The sequence below is a fragment of the Perognathus longimembris genome, chromosome 3, assembly GCF_023159225.1.
Source record: "Perognathus longimembris pacificus isolate PPM17 chromosome 3, ASM2315922v1, whole genome shotgun sequence".
Taxonomy (NCBI): Eukaryota; Metazoa; Chordata; class Mammalia; order Rodentia; family Heteromyidae; genus Perognathus; species Perognathus longimembris.
In genome coordinates, this window is record NC_063163.1 from 39388003 (window position 1) to 39407066 (window position 19064).

At 37.3% G+C, this 19064-nt stretch overlaps 1 protein-coding gene across 4 annotated transcripts in view; it reads left to right on the plus strand.

Moving 5' to 3' along the window:
• Nucleotides 1-13811, plus strand: part of Lacc1 (laccase domain containing 1) — an 83025-nt gene extending 69214 nt beyond the window's left edge. The window contains exons 1-7 of one of the 4 annotated variants that reach the window (XM_048341317.1): nt 67-227; nt 1990-2598; nt 3213-3391; nt 4088-4253; nt 9386-9611; nt 10879-11039; nt 13078-13811. In XM_048341317.1, the coding sequence (XP_048197274.1) occupies nt 2040-2598; nt 3213-3391; nt 4088-4253; nt 9386-9611; nt 10879-11038 (1290 nt within the window). In that variant the 5' untranslated portion in view covers nt 67-227; nt 1990-2039 and the 3' untranslated portion in view covers nt 11039; nt 13078-13811. Of the gene's footprint in view, nt 1-66; nt 228-376; nt 554-1989; nt 2599-3212; nt 3392-4087; nt 4254-9385; nt 9612-10878; nt 11040-13077 lie in introns of those variants that run through there. The other 3 variants (XM_048341319.1, XM_048341318.1, XM_048341320.1) reach the window with 3 other exon arrangements.
• Nucleotides 13812-19064: the final 5253 nt, after the last annotated feature.

The following is a 19064-nucleotide window of genomic DNA, read 5'->3' on the forward strand; positions in this document are numbered from 1 at the left end:
CGTGCGCCTGCGCGTGCACGGCGCCAGGGCGTCCTCGCGGCGCGCGCCCCGCAGCCCCGCCCTCCCGTCCGCGCTCGGGGTTTCCCTGGAACCTGTGCGAATTGACGCGGGCGGGTGAGGGACTTGAGCGGCCCGCGGTGAGGTGGGTGGGGCGACGGGCGTCAGGGACTGTTCTCCTGGCTTCCTGGTTTCCAGGATCGAACATGCTCTGCAGCCCACACGGGGCGGTGAGTGTGGACGGCCGACCACTGAGTCCCCGAGTGGTGGGCGGAGTGTCGCCCACGGGCTGGATCCCCTCGTGACACAGGCTCAGTGTGGAAGTTCAGCCTCAGGAAAGTGGGGTGGTCAGACTTGGAGGAGAGGAAGGAAACAACTCTGGGAGGAGATGGGCCCGGGACAAAGGGGGACGCCAAAGACCAATCTGCTGCGCCCCCCCCAGGACCTGATCCCAACTGCTGCGGCTACTGCGGATCGCTGCCACCTCAGCTTTTAGCTGCTTGAAAAAAAAACCAACCAAACAACAACGTTTCTTCCTTCTTCAGGAAGAACAATAGTAAGTCATTTGCAGGGAAAGATGGATGGACTTTTGGGGGGGAACAGGATGTGAAGTGAAGTCAGATTCAGAGAGACAGAGGACACGTTTTCTCTCACATGTGGATGTTATCTGTGACTATATGTATACACACATATAGGTCCATATGCATATATACATATGCATATTTACATAGACATTTACTTAGGTATGGTATATGCAAGAGAGGATTCGAATACTGTAAGTTCTTTCAACAATAACTTACAGTTTAACAAAATGAGTCCTTGGAAACTGGAACGTGTGTTTTGGGGGGAAGCAAAAAGTGGTGGGGCAGAGGAATAATTGTTGATGTACCGCCGTATAGTGTGACTATATGTGTGTGTGTGTGTGTGTATATATATATATATATATATATATGTGAAAGTTGAACCGGGGGATAGGTAGGGTTAAGACAGAATAATAAAAGAAGTACTTCCAAATTGGCGTGTTGAATTGCAACCTCGTACAACTACTTAAAAATATTTTTTTAAGTTTAAAAATATTTTTTTAATGGGGCTGGGGATATAGCCTAGTGGCAAGAGTGCCTGCCTCGGATACACGAGGCCCTAGGTTCGATTCCCCAGCACCATACATACAGAAAAACGGCCAGAAGCAGCGCTGTGGCTCAAGTGGCAGAGTGCTAGCCTTGAGCGGGAAGAAGCCAGGGACAGTGTTCAGGCCCTGAGTCCAAGGCCCAGGACTGGCCAAAAAAAAAAAAAAAAAAAAAAAAATCCCTCTATGCTAGGCCTCAGTATTTTATTTGAGAAGCTGTGACTTAACATGGCAGTTGTGTCGGGATTAATGACATATCACATAGATTGACATACTGTAATTAATACAGTATGAGGAGGCTGGGTGTGGTGGTGGTTCATCTGTAATCCCAGTCACTGGAGATATATGATGATCTTGGTTCAGGCCAGCCAGGCAAAAGCAGGAGAAAATGATGAAAGCAAAAGAAGGGCTGGAGAAGTGGCTCAAGTAATTGATCATAGGGTGAAAGAGGGCCAGAGTTCAATTTCTAGTGAAGACTGGTGGAAAAGAATGAGAAATGAGCAATAGAGCCAAACTTTGAATTCAATGCCTGCTAAAGGTGGGATGAGGGTTGATGGGTAGAGATTGAGGGTGTCCACAGGATGTGGTCTAACCAAGTCAAAAATTCCTTTCCTACTTAAAGTTTGTTATAAAGAAAACATAAGCTCTTAGTTTGCTGGAAAGATGTACCTACACTTACACAAAATAAAAAAAATGGCTTTGGTGTAATTGTATTTCTCTAATGAAAAATACTGAACTGGTTTTTCTAGGAAGTCTAGATTTGTTTTGCCTACTTGTAAAAAATGCATTTACTTTGATCAGCTATAAATTTCTGTTGTAAGAAAACTGATAGAACTTCGTGTCCTTACACTATTTTTTCTTTGCAGGTGATTCGTTTGACCCAAAAGTCTTCTTGATAAGAGCACAATACTGAAGGATGACAGAAGCAGTTTTGATTGATCTCTCCTGTTTGAGACTGAATGTTCAGAAAAACTGCCACCAGACATTACTGAAGACATTAAATGCTGTCCAATACCCCCAGGCTGCCAAAGCCAGGTTCCTATGTGTAAAGTGCTGCAGTGACATCAGCTGTAAAAGGGATGGTGAACATGATACTTGTGAATGGGAAACAAGCAACGGATTATCAGTTCTCTTGAGAGAATTTGAGACTGTTAGCAATCCCAGCATAGCTGCCTCATTGTATACCATTAAACAAAAAATTGATGAAAAGAATCTGAGCAGCATTAAGGTGATTGTACCAGTGCACAGGAAAACATTAATGAAGGCTTTCATTGATTGCCTCTTCACTGAGGTATACAGTTTTGAGTTTGAAGATTTGCAGGTACCTTTGAGGGATGATGGCCTTTTGAAGCATTCCACTGAAAGAAACAAAGATTATGAATTTGAAGAAATACAGAATGAAATAGAGACATATTTGAGGAGCCTGCCTGCTCTGAAGGGAGAAATAACTATTATCACAACTCCTTTGATTCCAGGTATGTGCAACACTGTATTTTACTTCTATTGTATACATGAAAATTCAGCCTTTCTTCAGAGGCTACTCACTTGCTTTCTACTCTTTTTTTCTTTAGTTGATTGTGTGCTTATTGCTCACTAGTGTCTTGTGGATCAGTGTGAATATGTGAATTTGATGACCTCTTCAGAGAGACCCTAAATTAACAAATTTGTTCTATGAATATTCAAATTCCCCAACCTTCCTTAAAAAGGAGATTTATTTCTGACCCTAGATATCTTTTATTTAGAAATTCTGAAACCTCAAGTCATTGATACTTTCAGAGAAGAGTGAAATTTAAAATACATCAGCCTGCCTTAGGGTTAAAAAAGTTTTTTACTGTGAGCTGTGTACTTTGAACCTAATGAAAACATAATCAAGAGATACCCTTTAAAGAGCAGTAATCTGATAGGGAAAAAGAACCATCAATGGTATATAATGACATATGGAGTTACAAAGTGCTGGAAAATTAGAAGCCAGATAGATAAGTAGATGTTGAAGTGACCAGAGTAAGGTCTAATAGACAGACTGGCTTTTGTAATGCTGTCTAGTTTTCTGTAAAGCATCTGTTTAATCTCTACTATGTGTCTTCAACAGATATTTTCATACATGGATTTACTACAAGAACAGGTGGGATATCTTATATACCAACTCTTAGCTCATGCAATCTCTTCAGCAGTTCCAAACGGAGAGATCCCAAGATAGTTGTTCAAGAAAATCTACGTAGATTGGCAACTGCTGCAGGATTTAATGCAGAGAAATTTTACCACATAAAGGTACAATTTTGTTTCATCTTTGAAAGTTTTAAAGTATATTTTTGAGACTTTTAGTAACTGTTGACTTTAACCTATTTAACTTTTGCATTTGGTATTTCGTCTTAACATTTTAGGATAATATTATTGTCTTTCTTCAATTTATACACCATTGCCTAAAGAGCAATTTCCTGTGTGTGTCTAAATATATATGTATGTGCACTATAAAAATATGGCTAATGTTGTATCACTGCCCTTTTTGATATAAAAAGAAAGTCCCTGAATGGTTGTAAAGGAAGGCAGTTCCTCAACACTGAGAAAACCTAGGCTAGTTATTGAGGAAATTGTCTTTCTCTTTATAGAATTTTCATTTTATTTGAGTCTGGGAAAAATAACACAATCATTAATTTGGTAATGCACATTTCTTCCTAAGAAAGTAAAATTTATATTTTGTGAAAAGTGCAGCAAGTAAAAATTCACCATCTCTGGTGAAAGGTGTTCATGATGGAATATATTGAATTTTAAAGTATTTTTTCCTCTGAAAAAAATATGTAAAGATACTGCATTTGGCACTTTATTATCATAGGAGTGGTATATTTATTAGGGTCTATGATTCCTGATACTGTTGCATATTTGGGGCTGAAATGAGTACTTTCAAAAAAACTTAAATATAAGAGATTTCATTTTTCAAAACATTTTATCCCACAACGTTGATATTAGACTGATCATGCCAATGAAGTCTGGGTTATGGGAAACAAAGAGCCTGCATCTTATGATGGAATAACTACAAATCAGAGAGGCATCACAATAGCAGCTCTTGGTGCGGACTGCATACCTATAGTTTTTGCAGATCCTGTGAAGAAAGCATGTGGGGTTGCTCATTCTGGTAAGTATTGTTTAATTGATCACTTAGAATTTTACTAATTTTCTGGTGTAGGAAAAATTGATTTTTTTCTGGTGGGTATGACAAGTAGATACATTACTTTGTGATGGGGTGGGCCTACATACACATGATAGGAGCAGAGTGAAGATGTATCTGAAGTGAAATTATATCAATCATAGTGGAATTCCTGAAGGTGGTGGTATCTAAGGAAGTATCAGGTTACTTGGAATATGTAAGTTTTAATGCTGTAAGTAAGGATACTATTAACATTTTGGGCATGATAATCATACAATACAGATTGAGGATATTTGGGCCTTGAAACCCCCTTCTCCTACTTTGGCAGGCAACACTGAGATTTGAACTCAGGACTACACACTTGCCAGGCAGGTCATCTGCTCCTGAGCCACTATTCCAGCCCTTTTTTGTACTGGTTATTTCCTAAGTAGGGTCTCATTTCCTAGTGATCTTGTACCTGAACCATGATCTACCAATTTTGGACTTCCTGTTGTACCTAGGATGACAGGCATGTATAGCCATACCCAACATTTTTCCGTTGAGATAGAGTTTTCTGGACTTTTCTTCATGGGATAACCTTGAACTATGATCCTCCTGTTCTCAGCCTCCTAAGTATCTAAGATGAGATGTATGAAGCACCAGCACCCTGCTGGCCCTTCAAATTCTTAATGTAAATAGCACTCTTCAGACATTGTAATAATCAAACAACAATTTTATACTTAATACTTTTTTGAAACATTTCCTTGGGATGCGGTCCTGGGCCCTTGAGGCCCAGACACCAAGAAATAGGAATGTTAGACATAGGAGTTCACACAGATAGAGCAAATAAATAAACATTGTGGGCTTAGAGAAGCAAGAAAAGTTTGAGTATGAAACTGTAACCTCTATGTACATCAGTTTTATAATAAAAACTTAAAAAATAAAAATAAAAATAAAAGTAAAAAAAAAAGAAAAGTTTGAAAAAATATATTTATCTAAATGTATTTAATTCTATTTACTGAAGGGTAATTGCAAAGTATCTTTAGATGGCATACTGGGTTAAAGTTACTGAAGTTGTTTTCTGAAAGTATATTAAAATCATACTTAGATTATCTACTGATTATGATTCTGTGTGCAATGAGAGATCATCTCTTGAATTTCCTTTTACTTGTAATTTTTTTTTTGTTTCAGTAATGGGGTTTGAACTCAGGACCTTGAGCTCTGTGAGACTAGATTTGAGCCACAATCCTCTGATCTCAGCCTCCTGAGTAGCTAGAATTACAGGCTTAAGCCACCAGTGTTCAGTGCTCAGCCTGTTTTAGCCCATATATAAAAACAGAAAGTGGTATCTTTTTATTTTGACCTAGCTAAAATATTAGAATTGGATGATAAATCAGGTTTACTATCCAAAGTAATTTAAAACTTGAATTCATATTCCTGGATATATAAAGGAAATGCTATTTTTACTTCTTAGGCTTTGAAAAATAGTTCTAAGATAGCCAAGATAATAGCTAAAGTTATAAATATTAACTTTTAAGTCATGAATAAATCAATTTTATTTTGTTTTTTTCCAGTCCTGGGGCTTGAACTCAGGGCCTGAGCCCTGTCCCTGGCTTCTTTTTGCTTAAGGCTAGCACTCTACCACTTGAGTCACAGCGCCACTTCTGGCTTTTTCTATATATGTGGTGCTGAGGAATTGAACTAGGGCTTCATGTATACGAGACGAGCACTTTACCACTAGGCCATATTCCCAGCCCATGAATAAATCAATTTTGAAATAGAGCTCAATTAGATTCAATGTATACCTTATTAAAATCAGATATCAGCAAGTATAAAATCCTTCTGTGGGACTAATGTATTGACAATCTTTTAAGCTAAATATGTATATAAATATATGCATTGCTGTAGGGAAAGAATTAGGTAGACAGACAGTGGATTGATTATAACTCAGAAGATAACTAAATATTTCCAAGAAAGAAAAGTGATTGTGTATGTAGAAAAGTCTGGATAGAAGTAGAAAAGTCTGGATAGAATCTTCTTAGTTCAAAATGCTTATGTCTGGTTGCTTTCCCCTGAAAATCACTGCCTGAACTTTCAAAATCATCATGTTAAAAACTCAATATGTTTTTCTCACATTCTTTTCTACTATGTATGTTTCAAATTTTACTTGAGGTCCCATTCAGTTATAGACACAGCTTAAAAAGTTGATATTTCATTTGGTTTATTTTCCCATAATCACATAAACAGTGGGTTGCCACCATAAAGCAAAACTAATTTATTGCTTCCATCATCTCTTCCCTGGAAAGATTAATCTCTTCACTTAAGTGCTTAGCATTAAGTGGACATGTGTGGTTATCTTAGAACTCCATGGGATGCAATGAAGGAGAAGAATGATAAAACCAGCAAGGGGATGATAGTCTTGGAAATAGAGAAGTAGGTGTATGTGTGTGTGTGTGTGTGTGTGTGTGTGTGTGTGTGTGTGTGTGTGTGTAAGAGTTATAAAGAGAGACAGAGAAGGGACTAGTTATTTGAAATGAATTTAGGTTAAAAAGTGATGAAATGTTGTTTTCAAAAAATTACAAAACATTGCTGAAAGAAATTGAAAAAAAAATTAGGAGAAATACTATGTTCATAGTTTGAAAGTTAAAATGTCAATATTGCCCTAAAATTATGCACAGGTTTAATGTAATCTTTATGAGACCCCAGAGACATTTTTGCAGAAATAACTCCATTCCAAAATATAGATGTAATCTCAAGGAGCCCTGAATAGTTACAACAGTCTTGAAAAAGAACAAAGTTGGATGTTTCACACTTTCTGATTTAAAAACTTATGAAGCTATAGCAACCAAAACAATAGGATGCTGTAATGAAGACACATATCTAAACTAGTGGAAAAGAACAGAAAGCCCTCCCTACCCTGTTTCCCCTAAATCCTCAGGTATGGTCAAATGCTTTTAAAAAGGTACCAAACCACCAGATGCTGTTGGCTCATGCCTATAATCCTAGCTACTCAGGAGACTGAGATCTTGAAGTCAGTCCAGGCAGAATAGTCCATGAGACTTTTATTTCCTGCTAACCAGCAAAAAGCCAGAAGCAGAACTGTGGCTCAAGTGGTACAGTACTAGCCTTAAGCAAAAAAGCTCTGGGATAGTGTCCAGGTTCTAGGTTCAAGCCCCAGGATTGATACACACACACACACACACACACACACACACACACACACACACACACACAGTAAGGGGTACCAAACTATTCAGTAGGGGAAAGGATAATTTTTTCAACAAATAGTGCTGGGAAAATTGATCTTGGGCCTTTTTACCTTACATCATATTCAAAATTTAAGTAAAAATAAGTTGAAGATCTAAATGTAAAAGATGAAATTAAAAAACTTTAACTTTGGGTTAGGTAATTGGGAGTGTAGTAAGAGGCTTGAATTCATGGGTCTGGAGCTTACTTAGTTTGCCTGCTCATAGCTAGTACTCTGCCACTGGAGCTATGCCTCCAATCCAACTGGTTATTTTGAAGACTCTTTTACCTAGGCTGACTTCAAATTTTAATCATCCAGAACTCAGCTTCCTAGTAACTAGAATTACAGGCATGAGTCACCAGCAGTTGGCTAGACAATGGGTATTTGTTTTAAAAGATATTTGGACACAAGAAACATGTAAAAGTAGATAATTTGGATTTCATCAAAATTTAAGCTGTGTGAATCAAAGGATACAGTAGACTGGAAAAGGCAGCTCATGGGATGAAAAAGAATTTTTGCAAATCCCATAAGGGGTTAATATCTAGAATAAGAAATTCCTACAAGCTTATAATAAAACAAGTAGATTAAAAAATGGACAAGGGAATAGACATTTTTCTAAGGGTGACATACAAATGGCCAACAAGCATATGGAAAGTTAATCAGCATTGTTCGCAATTAAGGAAATGCAAATCAAAACCACAATCACATCTCACATGCATTAGAGTATGCATTTGAAAAATGACAAGGATTAAGAATATGAGAATTACAATCCAGTAGTTCTAAATCTGGAAATATATCTGAAAGAATTTAAAATGGGATCAGGGAGATATATTTACACACATATATATGTTGCAGCATTGTTAACAATAAGAACTGAAAGCTAAGTATAATGGTAGCTAACTGAATTAGCTAACTGAATTAGTATATGTACAGTGGCACATTATTTGGTATAGAAAGACAGGAAATTACCAATGGCTCATGCCTGTAATCCTAGCTACTCAGGAGGCTGATATCTGAGGATCATGGTTCAAAGCCAGCCTGGACAGGAAAAGTCTGGGAGACTCTTATCTCCAATTAACCACCAGAAAACTGGAAGTAGCACTGTGGTTCAAAGCCAGCCTGGACAGGAAAAGTCTGGGAGAGTCTTATCTCCAATTAACCACCAGAAAACTGGAAGTAGCACTGTAGCTTTGAGCTGAAAAGCCCAGGGGCAGTGACCAGGCACAGAGTTCAAGCCCCACAACCCGGGGGTGGGGGGGGGGGTGGCAGGGGGAAGGCAGGAAATTGACACATTCTGTAACATAGAAGAATCTGGAGGACATTATGTTAAATAAGCCATTCACAAAATACAAACAGTATATGAATCTACTATATGAGGTATCTGGAGTAATCAAAATTTTAAAGCAAAAAAAAGGGGAAGGGAGAAATAAGGACTTTTCTTCAGTGGGCCTAGAGTTTCATATTTACAAGATGAAAAGGTTTTAAAAATTGGTTGGAGAACAATGTCAATGAAGTTTAATACTAAACTATGCACTTATTTTGTGTTTTTTTTAATTGTATGGGAAATAAGAAAATGAAAAAGATGGGAATTACATGGGAAAAAGAAGACTAAAAAGATACAAGCCCTGTGAAAAAAGAGCATATGGAATATTTTCAGAAGGAAATGTACAGGAGCACCTATTAAATGTTTATTCTATGTCAGATACATTGTGTAATGCATCTCAGTTACTACATTTGGTATTGGTATTGCGCTATAATTAGTGTTGTAATTCATTTATTATTTCTAGACTTTGAAAAGTGCCCGCATTGAATTTGTTCCTTTTAAACACAGACATAAATTCAGTTGAAAGTTATGTTTTCATTTTTCATATCTCTTTTTCTTCCTATTTGCCAGGTTGGAAAGGTACCTTGTTAGGTGTTGCTATGGCTACAGTGAATGCCATGAGAGCAGAATATGGCTCTATGGTGGAAGACATTATCGTTGTACTGGGACCTTGTGTAGGACCTTGCTGTTTTACTCTTCCCAGGAAAGCTGCAGATGCATTTCATAATCTTCATCCTGCTTGTGTACAACTATTGGACTCACCAAATCCCTACATTGACATTCGTAAAGCCACCAGGTATGCTTGATTTCATTGTGGAACTGTAAGTTTGTTCATTTTTGCTTCTGAAATAGAAACTACTTTAGAGAACCATTAGTAACAAATATAAGTACCTGAAATACACATACAAAATAAAACTCATTGTAGATTATGAAGTCTATTCTCATTGTGTTCAAATAATAGATAGTTTCTTGTCAGGTATCTCTTATTGATTTAAAAGTGAAGAGAGAAACAGTTGGCCTTTAAAAAGAACTACATATATTTTATGCAGAATATCAAGCATAAACTTCAAGTTTCCTTTGGTAAATTCTTCAAAATACATTACCTCATGGAAGCTGATATTTTGAAAATATTCTCATTCCCTAACTAGTATGTTAGCAAAAATATTAGATAATATAAATATATAGCCACTGTCGAGTTTTATTTGGTACTGTACAGTTTGAATTTATGAAATTTGTTTTTATTATCTATGGAAAATTGGTCATTTGTACAAAGAAAATTGATCTCATTTAAATCATGTTTATTTCAGTCAGCAAAACCTTGCCTAGATTCCTTATCATTTAATATATAAGTATAAAGCATCAAAATTGACTCTTACATGTGATCTGTAGAATAAGTATCACTAACTTTTATTCAACTTTTTTTTTTCTTTTTTTGGTCAGTCCTGGGGCTTGGACTTAGGCCTAAGCACTGTCCCTGGCTTCTTTTTTGCTCAAGGCTAGCACTCTATGACTTGAGCCACCGTACCACTTCTGCCTTTTTCAGTTTATGTGGTGCTGAGGGATTGAACCCAGGGTTCATGCATGCAAGGCAAGCACTCTACTGCTACGCCATATTCCCAGCATCTCATCTTTTTTATTACACCACAAACTGTTTGTGAAGAGACAAGATTTCTTTGAAAGAAATAGATAGGAGAAAAGGAGATGGGAAGATTAGATGATTAAATAACATAGTGCATATATGAACCAGGTCCATCTCGTCTACTCTGATAACTTAATTTTTTATGAATATGCACTTCATTTTGATCATAAATTTCTTTGCCCATATCAGGTCTACTGGAAAGTATGAAAATTGTAGTTCATATTTGAGCTTAGGTGCTGAATGGTGAAAATAAATCAACTATTTCCTGACTACTTCCTGTTGTGTAAACTAACACTGTACTTTACCAAGTAGCTCTTTGTTTTGAAACTCTGACACTAACTAGTAGTTGTCCATAGGTTTTTTCCTGATGCTTTGGCTGTTTGATAACTAAATTCTTGTATCTTTGAAAAATCTTTATCCTAAGGATTCTTCTAGAACGAGGAGGAATTCTTCCACATAACATTCAGGATAAGGGTCAAGATCTTGGCCTTTGTACATCATGCAATCCTGAGAAGTTTTTCTCCCATGTCCGAGATGGCCTTAACTTTGGTACACAGATTGGCTTCATATCAATTAGAGAATGAGGTACAGTAGGTCATCCCCTTTCTACTCTCTCTCTAATTCATGTCTTCCTCTCTCTCTAATCCATGTCTTTTTCTTTCTCTCTATTTTGCTCTCCCTTTCACCTTCATCCTCTTTCCGTTTTATTTTATTTTACTTTTTGATTTTTTAAGATAGGATTTTAGGGCTGACCTAGAACTTGGTGAACTCAACCTTTCTCTAGTACTCTACTACTATTAAAATTAAATTTTATTTGTAGAAACTGTTTATCTCCTACACTGTGTTAGACTCAAAGGGAATAAAAAATCTTACTCATTTTGATTCATCTGTGCTTAATGTGTAGTACCTGACAAACAGGCTATTCAGTAAGCAATAAACTGAACAGATCCATTCCTGATTTTCCTATATAATGATGAATAATCAGGCAGACTTACACTAAAAGTATAAACATAAAGTAATTTAGTCTTCTAAAATCTTCTGTGTATATCCCTTACCTTTATTTGACATACTTTTCTTATCATACATCTTTTTTCCCCTGATATTGGAGGGTGAAGTCATAGCCTAACACTTGCTAGGCAGGCATTGTACCATTTGAGTCTCATAGCCTTTAGTTACGTTTGGGATGGGGTCTTACATCTATACCTGACTAGCCTGGACTAAATGTATACTTTTCACATAGCTGGAATGATACGCATGCACCACCATGCCCAGCTTTTATTGAATGAGATAGGAGGTCTTAGGAACTTTTTACCTGAGCTTAACCACAAACTACAATCGTTTTATCTCCCATTCTCAAATAGCTAAGATTACTGGGGTATATCACTATGCTTGGCCCCATAACATCTTTATACCATTCATATTTTTAACTTTAGAGGAACAATCTTTGCAACAAAAGTTCTAAATTCTAGGGCTGGGGATATAGCCTAGTGGCAAGAGTGCCTGCCTCGGATACACGAGGCCCTAGGTTCGATTCCCCAGCACCACATATACAGAAAACGGCCAGAAGGGGCGCTGTGGCTCAAGTGGCAGAGTGCTAGCCTTGAGTGGGAAGAAGCCAGGGACGGTGCTCGGGCCCTGAGTCCAAGGCCCAGGACTGGCCAAAAAAAAAAAGTTCTAAATTCTAGAATAGGAAATTTACAACCAAGACTGACTTGGTTTTCACCTAGATTTCCAACTGCTACCTGTAGTGCAGCTTTCCAGTTGTTTCTTGAGAGCTGGTTTGGAAATTCTATCAGGGGAGCACAGCTACTTGTTTACCCTTGACCCAGGATGGTTTTCTGTCAGAGAAGGCTATATCCAACAAAGCATGCAGATTTAGGAGAGTCATCTATGGAACAATTAGGAGGAAGGAGACACCTGCCTAGATAGATCATCCCAATAAACCCTGGCAGTCATTAGGTTGACAGATGTCACCACCAGATTACTATCACATCCCAGTTGTTTTCTTTAAAAGGACATATAGTAAATGTTTTACATTTTATGGGACACATAGTATCTGTCTCAATTGCACTACTTTGCCATTAAAGGGCAAAAGTAGACATAACAATACAAAAATAAGTGAGTGAGTCTGTATTCCAATTAAACTATTCACAAAAGAAGGGAAATAGTTTCTTTAGAGTAATACAAAAGCACTGATCTTTTATTATATAATCAGCTTTCCCTAAAGATCCTTTTAAGTGAATTAGCATTTTTAGTCTTCACATTGTCTTTAGCTCGTTAGTATTAAAAATTTTTAAATAGATTTCACAGTTCACCTTAATATGTTTTTGTGTGCCAATCCTGGGACTTGAACTCAGGGCCTAGATGCTGTCCCTGAATGTTTGTGCTCAAGTCTAGTGCTCTATCACTTGAACCACAGCTCCATTTCTGGCTTTTTGGTGCTTAATTGGAGGTAAGAGTCTTATGGACTTTTCTGCCTATTCTCACTTCAAACACTAATCCTTAGATCTCAGCCTCCTGAGTAGCTAGGATTACTGCTCTGAGCTACCAGTGCCTAGCTCTTACCTTAATGTGTTAATTACACCAATTTGGGTCTCATGTTGATCTCTGTTCCTTTTTTCAGGTACTTGACTGGAGTTTTGCATAACTACTTCCTGATTCCTTCCAAATTCTGCAAAACAGTATTTTCACTGATTTATATAAAGCTGAGAGGATTACCATAGAGACTTCATCTTTAAGGGTATATTTTCACTATTATCCAATGCCAAATGCTCTTCTTTTAATTCTAATGATAACTGACAGAAGAGTCAGTATGATGTTTTACAGATGAAGATTATTCGTCAAGCTTTTTCCTTCTATCTTTGCCTTCTCTCAGAAACAGGTTTATTCAATTCAGTGCTTATTGCCTGTTTGTCAGGTACAGTGTTAAACAGATGTGAATCAAATGAGTAACTTATTTTTTCCTTTCAGTCTAATGCAGTGGAAGAGAAAGAAAAAAAAAAACCACTTTCCACAACTAAAATTTTATTTCAATAATAGTAAAGTAATACGAGTAGTGAAGGCTTAACTTTACCTGGAAGGCAGGATAGAGAAGGTATTACAGAGAACATGACATATGAGCTGTGCCATAGAAATATGAAGGTGTTTAACAGATGGCAACCAGTCATAATCCTGTGAACCAGGATGTGCAACTGAAAGTCCATAATGTATCCTAGGGAGAGGACAAAGGGAGGAGAGGGGACTAGACAAGCAACATGGGAAAAGATTAGTACAGATATCTCAAGTGTCTAATAGTTTGGAATTTATTTTCCTGGATACGAGTAGACAGCAGAAGAGAGGCTTTGAGGTTTTGTTTTTACTTTTTTTTTTTTTTGCCAGTCCTGGGCCTTGGACTCAGGGCCTGAGCACTGTCCCTGGCTTCTTCCCTCTCAAGGCTAGCACTCTGCCACTTGAGCCACAGCGCCGCTTCTGGCCGTTTTCTGTATATGTGGTGCTGGGGAATCGAACCTAGGGCCTCGTGTATCCAAGGCAGGCACTCTTGCCACTAGGCTATATCCCCAGCCCCTTGTTTTTACTTTAACAGGATGGAATCAGTTTGTGCCAGTCCAACGTTTAGGTAAGAGATAGTCAAAGTATTTTTTAAATGAAACAAGGTGCCAGTGGCTCACACCTCTAATCCCATCTACTTGGGAGTCAGAGATCAGGAAGATTTCAGTCCAAGGCAAGCCTGGCCCAAAATATCTGGAGAGCACATCTCAGCTAAGACCTGAGAACAGTGGTGCTTGTCTGTCGTCTTATCTACAGGAGGCTGAGATTGGGAGATTGCGGTTCCAGACTTTTCCCAAGCAGAAAAGTTTGCAAGACGCCCTGAGCAGAAAAAGCTAAGCATAATGGTGCCCTTCATCCCAGCTACTGCAAAAATATAAATGGGATTATGGTCCAAGCTGGTGTAGGCAAAAAAATGAGAGCCTATCTCAAAAATAACCAGAACAAAAAGTTCTGAAGGCATGTCTCAGATAGTAAAGCTTCAGGAATAAAATAATTGAGAAGAATCTCTTCTGTACTGACCCTCTTCTATAGCCACTGGTGGCAGTGTCATATTTCAGAGCGTCAAAGAAAACAATGAACAGGTGTTGACTTTTTGATGGTATTTTCTTGAGAAAAGTCTGGGGGCTATCTATGGAAAGTAGTGATTTTTTAAATTTTGGATGAAAGTTTCATATATATATATATATATATATATATATATATATATATATATTTTTTTTTTTTTTTTTTTTGCCAGTCCTGGGGCTTGGACTCAGGGCCTGAGCACTGTCCCTGGCTTCTTTTTTGCTCAAGGCTAGCACTCTGCCACTTGAGCCACAGCGCCACTTCTGGCCATTTTCTGTATATGTGGTGCTGGGGAATCGAACCCAGGGCCTCATGTATATGAGGCAGGCACTCTTGCCACTAGGCCATATCCCCAGCCCACTCATATATTTTCTGGAAGCTAAAGAGAAAAAAAAGTTAAGCTATATATAACTTGGAGAAAGTGGCATATGTTTTCAATGGCGGTTGTCACATTGTGTCTTAAAATTTTTTATACACACATTTTCTACATGCATATGCAGTGTACATTTGCTCGGAGCTTACAAAGACCTTGGGAATATATCATCTCAAATTACCTTTACAGCTATGGTGAAATATAAAATGCCAAGTGTTCCCTTTTATTCAAATAAAAACAGCCTCATTGAGGTAGAGTTCAAAATGGCATACTTTGTTATGATGATATAAGTTTGAATACATATTTTATGTCTTAAATCTCCTTTGAGATTTTCCAGTAATCAAAGTTCTCTTAAGTTTTGTTTTTCATTTTGGCTCATATCACTTATTCATGCATTCACTCAAGTTTTGTTTAGGTACTAGGATAGGTCATAGTCCTCAACATGTTTAATAGTTTGTGGAAAGTGATAGTGCATAAACTAGCACTGTGATGTGTGTTATGGGGTTACCATAGGTTGGCTCTTTGTTTAGCTTGATTTTTCTATTCATTCTGAAATCTGATGTGAAATTTAAATAAAATACCTCATTGCTCCTGATTTAGGAAAGACATTAGACATAAAGGACAAGAGAAAAATTCCAAGTGCATATAAAAGCATCTTTTCTCAAGTGCCCAACAACAAAGACTAAGGAATAAATTTAATATTGAGAACATCTGATAATTTCTTAACTCTTCATTGTGCATTATTTTGTACGTTTGTAAATTTATATAGAGTACTAGCCACCCATATTGCATTCTATGTACTGAAACACTCCAAAACCAAACAAAAGTTACTTTTCGTTAACTGTGATTTGAGGATCATTTGTGCCAAAGCATATAATGAAAAGATATCTACTTGCTGTTATTACTGAGTGAGAAGTATGGATTCAGTAACTCAAAATCAAAACTATTCTGTTATTAAATAATCATATCTTACTGCCTCTACAAGATCCTTGTCGTTTATAAGCAGATGTTTGTAGATCTCTTAGAATCTTAGGGTACAAAGCAATGATAATGTCTAGTAAATGAAGTTTTGTTTGTAACTAACTGCTACTAGTTAGTATTGCATATTACAGCTTGCCACCTATTAACAAGATGGCTTATGCTTATAAATCAAGTTCATGCATGACTTTCGTAGAAATGCTATCAAACTAAAGTTTAGTAATATATACAATATGGCCTTAGTCCTTTTGTCTAGTTGCGATTTTAAATTGTGAAGAATGACATTGTTACCAAATATTCTAATACTACAGTGCTTTATAAAGCAAATGAAATGATCATACCACTATGAGGCAGTATTTCTACAAATAGCTCTGACATTTCTTGGTATAAAGTTTAAATCAGCTTTAATCTGTTGTTTTCCTTGTGTAAAAATAGACGCGCAGTAGTTTAAATTAGTGAATGTATTCCTTTTTAAATACAACATATTTTAGTACAAGTAGATAAAAGCATTAAAGGACCTTTAGCCACTTCAAACCTTCTACTGTAGAATTGCTAGTAAATACTTCTATAAGTAGGGTTTTTACAGGAAAACTCAGAGAAGATCATTCTGTGTCACATGACAAAATACAACATCCACAGATTCAAAAGCTGGAAAATAAGGTTTGTCATTTTATATGTCAAAGTAGGATTGACATTTGTTATCACTTAGTTGTCCTAATTTTATTTGTACATTGTACTCATCTTAACCTTTGTATGAACTCTTAGCAAATCCTGTCAACTTGTTGAAGTCTTGCATTTTAAAGAAACTCTTGCTCAGTTACCTGTTTCTTCTGTGTATGTATGGTTCTTTGTGGAAGGTCAGTGGCAAGAAAAGAAATGTGTATGTGATTAATGCGTTTAGTCTCTTTGCCCTTCGTAAAGTCAGTTCACCCATATAAGCACCTTGGGGCAGTAGAATCGTAGAACTGGCTGTGATTTCTGAAAATAAATTGTGTAGTAAAGGATGGGAAGTATGGCATGTATGTTCAGTGTTTGTTGGGACACTGATCTAGGCCACATACTTCCCAATATAGGCAGTGCTTCTAAACTTGTGATTTCTTGGACGAGGCAGCTATCTGCAATACATTGTTCTATGCTAGGTTACTCTGGTCAGTAAAGGAAAAAATATTTCACTACAGATTTTTTCAGGTTAACATATTTAACATGAACTCACAGTGATTCCTTCAGTGATATTGAAAGCATTTGTACTCTCAGATGTATTTTCTTTGCTGAGAAAGAAATATGAACATCACATTCCACATGTCTTGTGACAAATGCCTGAGGTAAACTATGTCTTTTAGGTCATTTAAAGTAGATGTCTTTGTTTTATTGAATTCTCAGAAGGCTTAAGTGTCCGCTTTCTGTATATTAACCAAAATGTAAAGCAGACTGTAACTCAAAATAGCACATCCTTTTCTACAAACCCTGAAATGAGCACACTCATTTCAAGAAAAACATTTCTAGAAAATAGTTTTGCTGATGGTGGTAATTTTTAGCATCCTTGTGTTCTGTTATTTTAGTTCCAGCATGTCATTCTCACTTGGCTCATAGTTCACAATCTTTCCCTTGACCCTTTGGTTTGTGCTAGTTAACTGGAAGGAAGAGTCTTGTCTGCTCAGCCTGACTTTGAACTGTGATCCTCAGATCTCACTAGAATTAAGGAGTGAAATACTGGTGTTTGGCTTCATTTTCCTAACACTTACACTCTTGCTTCAGTTGCCATCTTACCATGCTTCCCCATTCCCTTCTGTTCCCTCTTCATATGCCTGAAGGTTACACCCTTATCCCCTCATCCAGTTTTCATATTTGTATTCACAAGATCACTTCATTCTTCCGGTTTTCTACTTTTTTTTTTTTTTTTTTTTTTTGCCAGTCCTGGGCTTTGGACTCAGGGCCTGAGCACTGTCCCTGGCTTCTTTTTGCTCAAAGCTAGCACTCTGCCACTTGAGCCACAGCGCCACTTCTGGCCATTTTCTGTATATGTGGTGCTGGGGAATTGAACCTAGGACCTCCTGTATGCGAGGCGAGGACTCTTGCCACTAGGCCATATCCCCAGCCCCGGTTTTCTACTTTTAAATATGTGTCAGACATGGCAATAAAATAGCTTGTATGTGTTCTATGGCCTACTGAATATTCCATCCTTCAAACTTAACCCATCATTTTCCCTCAAAAACGTAACTTCATTGGATGTTCTACCTCAGAGAAGGAAAATATTATTCCTAGTTCAACCAGAAGCACTGGGGTGTTCTGAATGCCTCCCTTTCCTTCTCTACTTCCCTTCCCACACTATTGCCTCCCATCTGCCTTCTCTGTTCCCACGAACTGTCACAAGTGCTACAGAAATCCAGGTCATCTTCTCTTACTTGAGACACTAGGGCTGCCTTCTTAACTAGTCATTTCTTATTGAATCCCTTCTCACACCTCCATTATTGCTTATTTTAAAACCAAATCTGATCATAATGCGTCCCATGAGATAATTTTTTGGCTTTCCCATCACCTCTTTCATTCTGAAGAGAGTGAGTCACCTCTGCTTATTTCTCTTTCTACCAACCCCCACTGTATAACATAGAGGTAGCCATTCTGTAATTTTTGTTTCCTAGACTATGCCAGGAAGCTATGCCAGACAAAGAGGTTGTTTGCAGTCAAAGACTGATTAGTACTCATACTTTGTTCAGGATTCCTTTCACTTAGGTTTTCTACTATTCAATAACCAAGTTATACGATCAGCATAGGTGCCCAACAACTGATTGATTATTCAATAAGGAAAACATGGTACATATATACAATGGAATATTATTTGACCATAAATGAGAATGTAATTACATCAGTTTTTAGAAAATAAAACTGAAGATCATCATATTAATAAGCAAGATGATCCAAGAAGAAAGTTAAATATAATGTTTTTGCTCATTTGTGGACCTAAAAAATAATAAGGTGATTGTAAAACAGGACCTGTAGCAGGAGTAGTGGATGGGATAGAGAAAAAGGAGAAGTGGGAGAAAGTGAGCATTAGAAACGTATATAATGAAATCACACAATGAAATCCACACAAAGCTATTAAAAAGGAGGAAAAAGAGGTTATGAGTAATGTAAATGGGGTGAATTTG